Below are 15,774 nucleotides of genomic sequence, written 5' to 3'. Positions count from 1 at the left end.
TAATGTTTGCTCTTTGAAAGAAAAATACTGTTAAAAATATATTTTTTATTTTTTATTTTATTATAAAATATATAAATATAATTAAAATTAATTCTTTTATTTTATTTTCTTAAAATTTTCAATAACCCAACATAATCTTCATCTTCTTTAATTTTTTTTCTTTCCTTTTATTTTTTTATTTCTATTTTATTTTTCTAAAATCATCTTCATCTTAATTAACATGAAATTTAAGTTATACATATTTATAATTTATTATGCCTCTAGTGTGGAAACCCTTCTTTTTTCCTTAATTATAAAATGGTATTCCTAATTAAACAAATATTTCTTAAATTCTTGAAAGTTCCAAATTTGTTTTTGTAAATATTTTGTTCTAAATTTAGAGCAATTGAAAAGAAAAATCTTTATAAAATTCTATTTCTAAAATTTGCCCCATTAGAGTTACTCCCTATAAAATTTGGAGTGATTAAATGTTATTTGTTTATTAATTAATTAATTATATCCTATATGAGATAATACATACAAATTTTATTAAAAAAAAAAAAAAAAACAATCTCTTGAGCTATTATCAAAAGAGTACTTATTTAAACACCTATGAAGCAATTATGTGACATAAAATCTCAAACTTTTAATTTTAATAATGAATATATTTATATAATTATATTATTGATTTAAAACACAAATAACAATAACAATAACAATAATAATAATAAAGTAATCACTTATTTTTTTTATTTTAAAAATAAAAAAAAAACCTTAAAATGACTTATTTTTCAAGAAAAATTATGTATTGAATGTACGTTTATGATTAGGTTACTTATCGGGAATGTATTATAGGATAATATCTCTTTTAAGTCCTAAAGAGTTTTTTACTAAACAAGTAGATGAATTATGTTGACTAATAGACTATTAATATCAACAAACAATAATTCCACTATTAATATCAAAAGGCTTGTAAGGGCTAACAATAATTCCACTAATCTCAAATTTGCAAGGATAATTTATGTTTCCAAAATCAATAAAAAGTTGAAAATCAAAGGTTGGAGGAAACGAGTGATGTTGGCTAAGATTATGGGTCATAGTTTAATTATAGGGCTTCGACACTTCCTCAACCCTTAAATGAACGTTGGATTAAGTTCATAAGAAGCATAAGATGCTTAATTAAAACTTAGATTTGGAAATGAGAACTAAAATGTAGACAAAAACATCCATGGAGAGGTATGCTTTAATGAGAGTCCAAGCTATGTTTTGCACAAGTGGCAGACATTACTAACCAAAAATTAACCATGAATTTAATCCTCCTACAAATCATGAAAGTGTACTCACAAGATTGAAAAATGGTGCTTCAAAATTAGTTTTAAAAATCGTGTAAGACTCGTAAAACAATGAGAGTAGATAGTTATATTATCAAGCTAAAATGATCGGGTTAAGCCTATGACTTGAGACTTAACGTTTGACCACGAGATTGACCATCAAAATGAGTTTAAAATTTGGTTACAAAAAAGAACTTGAAAATAAGGTTTTAAAGAGGGAATCAAAATAACATTTTCTCGGAAAAAGGTTTTGGGCAAATAACAAATGCATGTAATTCTCAATTTACAATTTCAAATCAATTAAAAACTCCTAAAAAACCATCAAAATAAAAGGAAAACCGAATCCTAATGACAATCCAAAAGAAGCAAAAACCAAATATCATAAATCAAAATGAGCTCAATATCCTGCTACAACTCAATGGGTCTCCAAAAGAAAAGAAAAGAAAAAAAAGAAATTAGCAAAACTCAACCAAGGAAGGCTTGAAAAAAAAAATGATGTAGACAAATGAACAAATATTTAGCAAATACTCGAAATGACAATAATGAAGCATGGTAGCTTAGAACCAAAAAATGAAAAAAAAAAAAACCTAAAATTAATCATATAACATTTCAATATCCACAACCTATATAATCATCATCTAAAACATAAATAAATAAACAAAAACAAATCAAGAATATGTGCGAAGAATGAAACAGAGGAAAACTCACCAAAGAAACCCCTCCTAATTGAGTGACTTCTAGTATGCACAAACTTCTTCTCCAAGCCAAAGTTCATCTCCAAATCTTTCAATATTCTCTTATCTTTCTTTTGCTTCAAAATGGGTAGAGTTTTACTTTAAAAACCAAGAAAAAGCTACTAAAATTGAGCATAAAGGCTTATATTTATAAGCAAGGATAAGGATTATGACACATGTCATTATTTCTATACAAACTTAAAATTCCCTTTAAAACTCTCTCAAATTAAAACCCAACAAATGAGACCACCCCAGGTTTAAGCCCAAAAAACCTCTCCTAAAACCAGCCGAAGAAACTCAAAAAAAAAAAAAAAAAAAAAACTGATAAAAATAACTAGGCAAAGAAAGGGGCACAAAAAAAAGGTTAAAGAGAACAATTTGTTAAGTTTTTAAAAATAAAAAACTATTTTCTATTTTTTAGTTTTTTTTTTTCTTTCTATGGAGAACAAAAAATTGTTTTAAATTTCTTGAACCGTTTTATAAATACTTTTCATTGTTTTAAAAACAATTATTCATATTCTTCATAATCACAAAGAAAAAAAAAAAAGAATTATGTAAAATGAATAATGAGAAAGAAAATATGTAAAAAATAAAAGAGACCCAGAGTTAGTTTGAATATATTTTTAATTTAAATTTTGCACAGATAATATTTAAATAATAAAAGTATTTACGACTACATTATGATACCAAATTAACTTATAAGATTATAAAGCAAAGAAAAAAGCAGGATTAATTTTGCAAGATAAGGAACCTTTCTTGTTCTTTCATGTCTTGAGTTTCTTTGAATTGCTGAATTTATGGCAGAAGCTTTAGGGATAAGGCTGTTCAAATTCACTGGTGTGCTGAATTAATTTCATCCAATTTCCCTTATGAAAATGGCTAAAAAGACAAAAATGAAAATCCACTCATGTATAAGAACTTTTCTGAGAAGTACTGCTGCTTCAGATTCTATTAGAAACAACAAATTGATTTCAGTTGTTGCAGATCTTATTCATAGTCCAATTAAAATGGACTGCGGCACTCCTCTGTTCAAATGGGCTTCCATAATATTTTCCACTTCATCGAATTTCACAAAATCAACATCTGTTTGGTTCCTGGGAAAACATAGGAAAAAACATGAAAACATAGTATATGACACATTGGCTTTGGACTCTGGAGTTGGTGCTGTGAGACTGTAGCATGGGCAATGGAACAATATGGAAAGTTTATTTCTTAGCCTTTGATATAGATATATGTATTGACATTGCTCAACCCCTTATGAGGAGTAGGCCAATGGCTGTGACTATGAGAGTTGAAGGAACACCAAACTTGAGGTGGCTCCAGAAAGAGAGAGTGTAGCCATAGAACCGAGAACGACGAGCCTCCTCGCACACTATCAGGTTTGCAGCTGAGCCCATCAGCGAAAGGTTTCCAGCAACCGTGCTCACCCATGCTAAGATCAACCATGCCCTTTTGTCTTGGCCCTTAGATATCATTGCTGCTGATGCTGCCACTCTTTCTCCAAGCAAAATAACTACAAAAAACAGATATCTTCAAGTTATGTGTCGGCTCCCTCGTATGTGAGGGAGTGGGCCCCATATGCTTGGGGCCAAGTCAGTTACATTTACAAAAAAAAAAAAAGTGATCGAGAAAAGAAAAAAAAAATTAGAGAGGAGAAGGGAGAAAGAAAAAAAAAACATATATATCCAGATTTTATCAACAAGCCAATCCCACTTTATCTGTAGTTCGATCGAGTTGAAATTTGGAGGAGATGTTCGAAACTCGAGTAGCTACAATTTGAATGGTGAAGATCAGATTTTGAGCTTGGGAACTGGTGTTGCTACCCGTGAACAGTAATGACGTGTTTTTGGGTTTCTTTCTCCAATTTTCTTTGTTTTTTTTGCCAAGAGAGATTATATAATTCAAGGCTATATGTGCTCTTGATGTATTTGGTAGCCTCTAAAGATTATTATAGAGAAGACAGATGTAACCCATTATTATTGATAGTGGAAGTTTGAACTGGACTAGGTCCCGTGGTTTTTCCCTTCGCATTGGGAGGGTTTTCCACGTAAAAAAATTCTGGTGTCTGATTTATTTTTTCGTTGCATAAGTTTATTTATTTATTGCTGCTAATTGCTATTACTTATTTAATTTTACACAAAGAAATGATAGAAAAATCTTGGTGTTTGTTGGAATATTATGAATTCACCCTAACAAGTGGCATTAGAGCCAAGTTGATTTGCAGTGGGATCTCTTGTATGAATTAAATTGAGGAGGTTGGCAGTGGAATGATTAAACTCATAGCTTCCAATTATTTAATTTGGAAGATTAGGATAGAGGATATTCTATATTGCAAAGAGTTGTTTGAGCCCATTGAATATAGGGGTTATAAGCTAGTTACTACAATTGAGGATGAGTGGAAGAAATTAAATAGGAAAACCATTGGACAGATTAGACAATTGGTTGATCAGAGTGTCTTCCATCATGTAGCCAAGGAAGTTGATGCATATAACCATTGGCAGAAATTAGAGAGTTTTGATGAAAGAAAGACTGCACAAAACAAAGTTTTTATGATAAGAAGGCTTGTGGATTTAAAGTACAAGGACGATAATAGTGTTGCAAAACATCTCAGTAATTTTCAGGGACTATTGAATGAATTGTCTACCATGAAGCTTGAGCTAGATGATGAGATACATACTTTACTTTTGTTGAGTTCCTTACTAGATAGTTGGGAAACTTTGGTGGTATCTTTGAGTAATTCAGACCCAAATGGTGTGATAACTATCAACATGATAAAAGACAACATGTTTAATGAAGAGGCAAGAAGAAAAAAATTAGGTATTTCCTCTAATACAGAAGCACTTGTTACAGAGAGACAGGGAAAAAGTAAAAACAGAAAACCTTCCAGTAATTATAATCGTGGCAAGTCAAGGGAAAGTTAAAGTCCCGAAAAGAAATAAAGTGTTTATATTGTGACAAGCCAGGGCACATCAAGAGAGAGTGTAGAAAATTCAGAAGATAACAGTTTAAAGGAAAATGTGAAGAACAAAAAGAGGACAAAAACATTGCAGCAGTTGCATCTGATGGTGATACGATCATTATTTGTAATGATGTGTGTGTAAACTTTTCATGCTAGGATTCCACTTGGGTGGTTGATACAACAATGTCGTTTCATATCACTACACGTAGAGATTTCTTCTCTTCCTACACCAGTGACAGTTTTGGTTAGGTTAGGATGGGAAATGAAGCAAAATGTGAAATTGTTGGCATGGGATATGTAGAACTAGAAACTAGCATTGGGTGCAAATTGATTTTGAAAGATGTTAGACATGTTCTTGAAATGTGCTTTAGTTTGATCTTTATTGGGAAGCTTGATGATGAGGGCTACCATAGTCACCTTGGAGAGGGTAAGTGGAAACTTACTAAGGGTTCTCTTGTTTTAGCTAGGGAGAAGAAAAACAATACTCTCTACAAGATAGAAGCGACACTAGTCAAGGGAGAGGTGAACTTTGTTGAGAATGAAGCCTTTATCAAGCTATGGCATAAGCGGCTTGGTCACATGAGTGAAAATGGACTTCAGGTTCTTGCCAGAAAGAAGCTTCTACTAGTTAAAGGTATGTCATTATTATCTTGTACACATTGTTTGTCTGGAAAGCAAAGTAGAGTTGCATTTTGTAGGTTTTCTTCACGTAGAAAACCAGATATTCTTGATTTAGTTCACACTGATGTTTGTACTATGCAAAGTAATACTCTTGGTGGTGTACTTTATTATGTGACTTTTATTGATGATCATTCAAGAAAGGTGTGGGCATATGCTTTGAAATCCAAAGATCAGGTACTTGATGTATTCAAAGATTTTCATGTGATGGTTGAGAGGCAAACTGGCAAGCAATTAAAATCTGTCATAGTAGACAATGGTGGTGAATATAGGGGGCCATTTGAGCAATACTGTAGAAGTCATGGCATCAGGCTTGAGAAGACGGTTCCTAAGACCCCATAGCAAAATGGTGTAGCTGAGAGAATGAATAGAACCATTTGTGATAGAATCAGGAGTATGCTTTCTCATGCAAAATTGCCTAAATCTTTTTGGGGTGAGGCCATGAGGACAACTATTGATTTGATTAATATGTCTCCATCATATCCTTTAGAGGGTGATATTCCAAAGAGGGTTTGGACAGGAAAATTTGTTTCCTTTGAGCACTTGAGAGTGTTTGGCTGCAGGGCATTAGTTCATGTTCCTAGAGACGAGCGATCCAAGCTTGACAGGAAGACTAAACAGTGTACCTTCTTGGGTTATTCAAATGAAGAGTTTGGGTACAGGTTATGAGATCCAACTACCAAAAAAATTATAAAAAGCAGAGATGTTTTCTTTTTTGAAGATCAAACCATTGAAGATTTGGATTAGGTTAAGAAGCTAAAGTCTTTCAGTGAAGAACAGGTTGATTTGGGTCCAATCTCTCCTAACTCTATGGGACATAATGAACACAGGGAAGTTGTGCAAGAAGAACAGGTTGATACAGTTAACAGAAATGATGAGTCTACAGTTGATGATGTAGAAGAAAATCCTACAGTTGAGAATGATGGCCTAGAACAGTAGCAAGAACAAGTTACTTCAGAGTTGCCTATTGAAACACAATTAACAAGATCTATTAGAGAGTGTCAACCTTCCAAAAGGTATATTAGTGATGAGTATTTGTTGCTTTCTGATGGAGGAGAGTTAGAAAGTTATCAAGAGGTTCTATTGCATGATGAGAAAAAAAGAGTGGTCGAGAGCTATGCATGAAGAGATGAAATCCTTGCATAAGAACAACACTTATGAATTGATGGAGTTGCTTAAGGGTGAAAGAGCATTGAAAAATAAATAGGTACTGAAAAGGAAGCCTGAACCAAACAGATCACAACTAAAGTACAAGGCAAGATTGGTTGTGAAGGGTTTTAGTCAGAAGAAAGGCATTGACTTTAAAGAGATTTTCTCACCCATGGTTAAGATGTCTTCGATCCGAGTTATGTTAGGCTTGGCTGCCAGTATGAATCTAGAGATTGAATAGCTTGATGTGAAGACTGCTTTCCTCCATGGTGACCTAGAGGAGGAAATATATATGGAGTAACCAGAAAGGTTTACAATCAAAGGCAAGAAACACTCAGTGTGTCAACTAAAGAAGAACTTGTATCGTCTCAAGCAGACATCGAGACAATGGTACAAGAAGTTTGATTCTTTCATGGTTGAGCATGGGTATGATAAAACTACTTCTGACCATTGTGTGTTTGTGAAGAAATTCTCTGATGGAGGATTTATTATTCTCTTGCTATATGTGGATGACATGCTAATTGTTGGTCGTGGTACTAATAAAATTGATAAACTTAAAAAAGAGTTGAGCAAGTCCTTTGAAATGAAGGACTTGGGGCCTGCAAGTCAGATTCTTGGTATAAATATTTCTCGAGATAGGACAAATAGAAAATTGTGGCTATCTCAAGAAAGCTATATTGAGAAGGTTTTAGACAAGTTCAACATGGGCAAGTCAAAACCAGTGAGTTTTCCACTTGGAAGTCATCTAAAGCTAAGTTCCAAATAAAGTCCTTCAAGTAAGAAAGAAAATGAAGAAATGTGAAAGGTGCCCTATGCATCAGCCGTGGGTAGCTTGATGCATGTCATGGTGTGCACGAGGCCTGATATTGCTCATGCTGTTGGAGTTGTCAGCAGGTTCCTTTCTAATCCTGGCAAAGAACACTAGGCTGTAGTGAAATGGATTCTTAGGTATCTGAGGGGTACTTCTAAGACATGTTTATGTTTTGGGACTAACAAACATGTGCTTGTAGGATGCATAGATGCAGATATGGCAGGGGATGTTGATTCCAGAAAGTCTACTTCTGGTTATTTGATCACTTTTTCAAGAGGAGCAGTGTCATGGCAATCAAGGTTGCAGAAATGTATTGCTTTGTTGACCATAGAGGTTGAGTATATTGCTATCACTAAAGCTAACAAGGAGTTACTGTGGATGAAAAAGTTCCTACAAGAATTGGGTCTACAACAAGAAAGGTATCTACTCTACTGTGATAGTTAGAGTACTATTCATCTCAGTAAGAATCCAACTTTTCACTCTAGATCCAAGCACATTGATGTGAGATATCATTGGATTCGTGATGCACTAGAGATGAAATTGTTTTGCCTTGAGAAAATCCATATTGATTAGAATGGATCAAATATGATGACAAAACTAGTATCCACAGAGAAGCTACAATTTTGTAGAAAGTAAGCGGGCTTGCTAGAGCCCCTCACATAGTCGGGAGGGGGAGATTTGTTGGGCTCCCTCTTATGTGAGGGAGCGGGCCCCATATTCTTGGGGCCCAAGTCAATTACATTAAAAAAAATTGATCGGGAAAAGAAAAAAAATTAGAGAGAAGAGGAGAGAAAGAAAAAAAAACACATATACCTAGATTCATTAACAAGCCGATCTTGCTTCATTTGTGGTTCGATCAAGTTGAAATTTGGAAGAGAGGTTCGAAACTTGAGTAGCTACAATCTGAATGGTAAAGATCATATTTTGAGCTCGAAAATTAGTGTTATTGCCCGTGAACAGTAACAATGTGTTTTTGGGTATTCTTTTTCCAAATTTCCTTGTTTTTTTGCCAAGAGAGATGATATAATCGAAGGCTATATGTGCTCTTGATGTATTTGACACCCTTTAGAGATTATTCTAGAGAAGACAGGTGTAACCCGTTATTGTTGATAGTGGAAGTTTGAACTGGACTAAATCTCGTAGTTTTCCCTTTCACATTGGGGGGTTTTCCATGTAAAAAATTCTGGTGTCTGATTTATTTTTCCGTTGCATGAGTTTGTTTATTTATTGTTGCTAGTTACTATTACCTATGTAATTTTACACAAAGAAATGGTAAAAAAATCCTGGTGTTTGTTGGAATATTGTAAATTCACCCTAACATTATGTAACCATTAATGTTACACAAACTCATGCTAGGACTAATACACTACATTGGTTTTTTGGTCAGAAGTTTCATTTGTGTCAATGGAAGTCATCTTCCTAAAAATCCTTGGTTTGAAGGGGTTTCCCCCACTATGGATATTACTCCTTCAATCTTTGGTCTATTATGTCCTTTAAAGATGGCTTCCGTTGAAGAGAAAAGAGGTGGAAACTCTTGCTTCAACAACAATTTTGATGGTATATACTATATATCATGGACTTACCAGTAGGCACATTTGAAGCAACATTTGAGAGGACAAGAATGACTAAGGTAAGAACTACGATCCCTTCAACATGATTGATTCGTGCATGAGGCTCGGTTAGGTTCCAGAGAGTGCTAGGTATCCCTGTTCTGTTAAAGCCATACACTGTGATGAACATGCCACAAAAGAAGATTAAGAGAGAATATGAAACCTGGTTCAAAAAAGAGATGGAATTAGGGACTATGACAATTTAGTAGCTCAAAGGAGCCTTAGGTATATACTAGTTGATATTTCAGGAATGCAGTGGGATCAAAACTTTTAGATTCTACCTTTTGTAGGCATGGCTGAGCATCCTTGAAGTCGAGAACCACAAGAGCAAGGGCTGCAGTAAGGGTTGTCCATGACATGTTTAGACCAACAAGCAATGCTATCAGCATGCCAATTGTAACAAGGTAAACACGTGTCTTCCATAGCTGTCTTTTCCATGGCTTGGCCGACCTTTCATTTTCTTCCAGAGGCTGCACTGGGACAGGGTCTCCCTCATCGACATTCACCTTTACATCACTGCCATTTAGTGCACTCTTTGCAAGTCTCCTATAATGAAAATCTTCCTCCCTCGGTTGAGGGAAATCATCACCACCCACCCCCTCTTCGGAAGCACTTGAATTCCTTGTTAACTCAATGCCACCACTCAAAGTCCCCTGCAAATTGCTCTGTTTTGGACTTACTCTATTTCTAAGAGTCTCAGTATGGATTATGCTCCCTTTTGAACTTGAGGAGCTCCAGGTAATCAATGGTTCCAACACAGGATTCAATTCTTGAGAATTTGAAGCTGTGGGATTTGACATGGCTGCAGGTGAGAAGCGGTGGGAAGCCGAATCTTCCTCGGAAATCACTTCATCCAAAGTATGTTCTTCATCCTTTTCAATAGACAGCAGTCTCCAATACATGCATAGAAGGATCAAAGCATTGACGAAAACACCCACCAGCATTGCAGGGAGGAGTCCCAACAAGAATTCCCCAAAAGAGAGGCTACTCTTGATGGCAATGACCAAGTTTTGGGGATTACCAATTGAAGTTGCAGAAGATCCAATATTTGCGCTCGAGGCCAAGGCCAGTAAGAAGGGACCGGGAGGGACATTATTCTGCCTAGCTATTTTCAGAACAAACTCTGTCAGCACAACACAACTGGTGTCATTGGTGAAGAGTGCACTTGAAATGGCAGAAACTACACATATCCGGCAAAGCAAATCCTTTGCACCCTTACTCTTCCATGAAAGCAGTACACCCAAGTATTTGAACATATCAGCTTGTTCAAGATAGACGCTCACGACCATAGTTCCAAAAAGAAGGCCAAGGATTGAGAGGTCAATGGCCTTATATGCTTGATCTGGGGTTATGACCCTGAAGATGACCATGAGCATGGCTCCTAGGAGAGACCCTGCAGTCCTACCAATGGGTAGAAAAGGAACTGCTGGGAACACTGCCAAAACCCAGAAGATTGCAAAGGCTATTGAGCCTAAAACCACTTTTTCAATAGGGGCCAAGTCCATCTCTGCAACTTAACAATCTTAAATCTTATACAGGCAGGAAAGTTAAGCCAAAGAAATTGAGATACCAGCAAGTCTTATTAAACCATGCTCCTAAAGCTTGAGCTGTTAAGAAAGCTCACAAAATCAATGCAATTCCCTATTTATTAGAGAGCAATGAATATGAAAACCTTCAAGAGTTCCTGTCTCCATGGTGGAATATGGCAAGATAAAAATCAACCCCGGAATATCCAAGATACTCAAGAGATTCTCACTCCTTTTTCATCTTCAAATTCTATGTAGTTGCGTCAACATCTTCATGTGGACTTCCTTCGATATTTATTTATTTATCTGAGTTTATTGTTAGTTGGAAAGATTTGGTAGCATTTCTATTGTGGAAGAGGAGATGCCACGACTCAAATGAAACGAGAGATCGATTATTATCCAACTTTCAACATCGGTTTATCCCCGGCTTCTCTCAATCCAAGGTTTGAATGGCACAACAGAAGGCAACAACTTGTTAATCATCAATCATTATCGGATGTTGATCTTTTGACTATGCTCCCCTGCTCTTACGACCTCTGCACTGTGATGGCACCTTAAAAGCATGGGAAGCTCACATTTCTACTGGGTCTCACCAAGCAAGGTCTACAAAAAATTTCCCAAGGTCATATTCAGTATATATATATTCACTATGCCTTCTGAAAATAAATCATACAGCTTAGTCATGGTTAGTTTCAACATGGATAACTCTTATTTAACTAACAATACATGAGAATGTTTCTTAAAGACTCTGCAGCTCTTAAGTATAAAGCAATCTTCACAAAGTTCCCAGAGTATAACGATTCACAGAAGGGTAGTTATTCTTTAGCATAAGGACATCAAGTTTAATTAGTAAGACAGGTAATGACCAAGACCACAGACAGGACCTTTTCAACAACCCTTCGAAGCTTAAATGGCAAATCCTTTTCACTGGGTGGGTAGATGATAGAGGAGATCCGATGAATCATAGCCAAATGTTTAAAAAATTAGGCAGGAAAATATAAGGTTATCGTCATCCTATACGTCAAACAGTTGATTACAACCATAAGTAGATCTTGCCTAATAATGAACGGTAGCCAAACCTCTGGATATCTTTGCAGACCAAAACCTAGTCAACAGTAGCCGACAATCGCATTGCCATCACTGCCCGGATATCCGATTCTTTGGGATACTTCACCCTTAAGATGATCATTTAAGAAGTGAATACACAGACAACTGCTGCAATAGTGACTTCCAAGTGGTGATCATGAGCCAACCCTTCATGTTTATCATTGAGTTGATGTCACTATTGTGATTACTCAAACTTTTCCTCTGTTCATTAAGAGATTCCCTTCTGGTGAAGGGAGTTTTAGTTAAATTGATAGACGTTTGCAGCAGCCTTACCTAGTGTTAGGATTTATTTCAAAAAATAATTTATACATATATATATATATAAATTACATAATTTTTTTTTTTCATTTTCAATGTCTTCATACTTAAATAGTTTAATACATTTTTTTTTTACCATTTTCAATATATTTTCATATTTATATATTATATATATTTTGTTTAATAAATTTTAAAATATTAATACATTTATATAAAAATAAATAAATGATATCATAAATATTATTAAATTTTAATTATATATATTTTAAATATTTTAAAATTATCTTTAATATTAATAAAATATTAATCGTATATTTATGACGTCGGACCACTTCAATCACCAATCCGACTACTAAACCATGAATTAGTAATTTTTTCGGTTAAATGTTCGATCTAATTCTGAAAACATTGTGCATCATATCCACTATTTTCTTCTTTTGTTTTTCTATAAATAATTTCTTTATTTATATAAAATAAAAACTATTCCTAGATAATTATTTTTAATTAATTTTAATTATTGTAAATGATTATAAAATTATATTAAAATTTTAATTTTTTTCCTCTCAAAATTAGATTTTCTCAAATTGAAAAAATGAAAAATAAAGAAATTATAGAGCATAAAATAATTACACTTATTTAAATAAAATAATATATTTTTAAAAAAGGAAAATCTCAATCACATCCTTTTTATTTTTATTTTTAATTAAAATAAAAATATTCATTATAGACAAATAATAATGATGAGGAAATTAATATTTACCAAATTTAAAATTTAATTTTTAAATTTAAAATATACTTATTTTCTAATTATAACATATGTCACAACATTAAGATCTATTTTTCTTATAAATATCCTCACTTTCGTACCAACATCAAACCATGAATAAAGGAAAATATGAGAGAAAAACATATTTTTTTTTTTAGTTTTGTAAGAGTTATAAATTTTATTTGAATAAGATTATTATTTTAGTTTTAAAATTCAATAAATAATAAAATATGTTTTTTATTAAATAATTAAAATAAATTAAATTAATTACAATTTATTTATTATAATTGATTAATCTAACAAAGAAATAATTAATTCATTTTTATTTAATATTGAATTTTTTTATTAAAAATAATAAAAATGTGGAAAATAAATAAAGAATTTATTAATTTATTATAAAACTTATTTCCAATTTTAATTTTAATATAGATGGTACGTTATTGAATTACAATTTGAAATATTATTATTTTTAAATAATAAATAAAATTTAACCTTATCTTCACTTTAAAAAATAGATATAATTTGACCTATTAATATAATCATTTAATAAATATAAATATTTTAAAATAAAAGATATTAAAATACAATCATAAAATAGATGAATATTAACTTTTTTAAATTTAATTAAATAATTAAATTTAAATTTAAGTATAAAAAAATACGTTATTAGTGGAACAAGTCTTTTGTAAAAGTAGCAAAATGGCTGGTGGAAGAGGCTTGATTAATATTTCACAAAATGATCTAACCAAATTAAAATAGTTTTTGAACATAATTTTTCTTTATTTATAATTTAAAATAGAAAATAATGCTAATTTTCAATTATTTATATAAAAAAAAATTTAAAAACAATGAAAAATCCAAATTATTAAAATAGAATTATTATGGTTGCGTGAATAGTGGTGTGAAAATTGTTAAAATCCAAATGGTTAAAATCCAAATTTTAAAAAAACTTATGTGAAATACCATTGTGTATTTTAGTCTATTATTATTTTATATCCTTAAATGGTAATATGTGAAAATTTGAAGGGTATATTGGTATTTAACATCTTATATCATTTCTATTATTTATATAAGTTATTTAAAGAATGTTAATTTTTGAGTCGGACCCAAAACACAATTATCCCTTTTTTTAATACTTGATAAAATATTTAAAGTATTAAAAAGATTAAAAACACTCGAAGTTAAACCATTAATACATATTATTACCATATAAAGTTAAACTTTACAAAAACTCGATAAAGTCACCAATATCAAATTTCATTATATAAATGCATGAATTCATGAATAATATCATATGCTATAAATATTAACTTTACCGAATCAGTTTTGAATTCCTAAATCGTATCATTAAATCCTTCCATGTATCACCTGATCAAGTCGCCGATTGAGTGAATTTCCAAACCAACAAGCAAACAGAGAGGAGAGCGTAACGCTGCACAGTTCCCGAACTCGTTGCCGGCGATGGAACCCCATGCCGGTGGAAAGAAGCTGGCATCGATCATTCGCCGCCGCCGCCGCCGTCCAAGGCGACTAATGGGTTGAAGACTCAGATTCTCAGAGTGACGGGTCTTAACGATTGTTGGACCTTTCGCTTTGAAGGCAATCGTTGATTTTTCAGAGACTTCTCCAATGAATTATGACACGGGTTTTAAAATTGAACGGTTAGATTCGCAGTAATGCAGAAATAATTAGGAATTGTCTTTGTGGATTTTCGCATTTTGATCGCTCTGATTGCTCCTGGTTCTTGATCACAAATTTTCTCAAAATGAATTTGTTGCTGGTTTCAGGCTCCAGCTTTTTGACATTGTCTATCAACCACTTGACATAAAGAGAGGCTGCTATGTCTCACTTGGCAGAAGTGGACAAAGTGGGGGCAGAAAAAGAGGTGTTGGTGGAAAAAAGAAAGAGGTTCAATTTTATGAGTCTTCTACTTGTAAGGAATTTGAACCTGAGCCTTATATAGGCAAACTTATAAAAATATGGGAACATCTAGATTAGGCAAAGAAAATAAAGGTTCTGTGGCTCTTCCACGTACCCTCATGAGATTTTGAAAAGGCTTGGAGACGGCGAGACAGATGAGAAAGAGGTATTTTTGGCATCTGGTGAAGGTCTTGGCCTAGCAAATGTTAATCCCCTGGTAATTGAACTTAGAGAAATTAGACAACTTATAATTTTTGTGCCTTTTTCTTTTGTGGCTATGATCTTCTTTCACAAGGAAAACGTAGACCATCCGGTGTTTCTTTGTGAGATTAACTTTGTTCTTGTAAAGGGGTCACCTGTTAAAATGTGCAGGAGCAAAAGAGTTAATTTCCACATGTCATGTGATCGTATACATAGTTGAAAACTTATGGTAGATGACTTGGTAAATACAGTAAGATGCATTCTTCACGTAGAATGATACATATTAATTGGCATTTATATCTTCAGTTTACATATGTGACACATGATATGGTAGATACATTTTCAGGTAGAATCCTATGTGTGTATTAAATAGTACATGATGTTTTACACATGATACATATGACGCACACATGATACATACAACATAATGATATTCCACTAATTTTAATAGTTCTTAAGAAAATCAATTTTGTAATTTTTCTTTTAGAAAAAATTATTATCGTTGTTTTTTAATAGGCAAACAAGGAATATGTATTAATAGGCCCTTTGTGAAAGGGTGTGTTGTGCAACCCAAGTGCATAGGATGTATATAAAAACCTTCAAAGAGAAAAACTACCATGCAAAATCAAACTTTAGCCCTTCATGGACGATTGATGAAATGTAGGAAGGACCCATTTGGAAAATCCCCAAGTGAGAAGACTTGACATGGTAGTAGAGTTCTTCAAGTGCATTGCTTTGTTAGATA

The 15,774-nt window shown here is 33.1% G+C and overlaps 1 protein-coding gene and 1 long non-coding RNA gene across 2 annotated transcripts; one reads left to right on the top strand and one right to left on the bottom strand.

Moving 5' to 3' along the window:
- Positions 1–3,070: 3,070 nt before the first annotated feature.
- On the bottom strand, positions 3,071–11,289 carry LOC117912386 (silicon efflux transporter LSI2-like). The gene is made up of 3 exons (XM_034826954.1): positions 9,533–11,289; positions 9,225–9,414; positions 3,071–3,557 (listed from the first exon to the last, which is right to left on the bottom strand). The coding sequence occupies exons 1-3, from the start codon at positions 10,754–10,756 to the stop codon at positions 3,292–3,294; spliced, it is 1,680 nt and encodes a 559-aa protein (XP_034682845.1). The 5' UTR covers positions 10,757–11,289; the 3' UTR covers positions 3,071–3,291.
- Positions 11,290–14,254: 2,965 nt separating this feature from the next.
- On the top strand, positions 14,255–15,339 carry LOC117913420. The gene is made up of 2 exons (XR_004651094.1): positions 14,255–14,569; positions 14,696–15,339. It is a non-coding gene; the product is annotated as an uncharacterized LOC117913420 (long non-coding RNA).
- Positions 15,340–15,774: the final 435 nt, after the last annotated feature.

Source organism: Vitis riparia, chromosome 4 (genome assembly GCF_004353265.1).
Source record: "Vitis riparia cultivar Riparia Gloire de Montpellier isolate 1030 chromosome 4, EGFV_Vit.rip_1.0, whole genome shotgun sequence".
Lineage (NCBI taxonomy): Eukaryota > Viridiplantae > Streptophyta > Magnoliopsida > Vitales > Vitaceae > Vitis > Vitis riparia.
This window is presented reverse-complemented; position numbering and strand designations above follow the sequence as displayed.

Excerpts from the sequence above, each read along its gene's own strand:
- LOC117912386 (XM_034826954.1), bottom strand. The coding sequence starts at position 10,756 with ATGGACTTGGCCCCTATTGAAAAAGTGGTTTTAGGCTCAATAGCCTTT. Across the intron at positions 9,415-9,532 it reads CTCAGCCATGCCTACAAAAG|GTTTCATATTCTCTCTTAAT; the intron begins GTAGAATCTAAA and ends TTTTTGAACCAG. Across the intron at positions 3,558-9,224 it reads TGCTTCAAATGTGCCTACTG|TTATTTTGCTTGGAGAAAGA; the intron begins GTAAGTCCATGA and ends TGTTTTTTGTAG.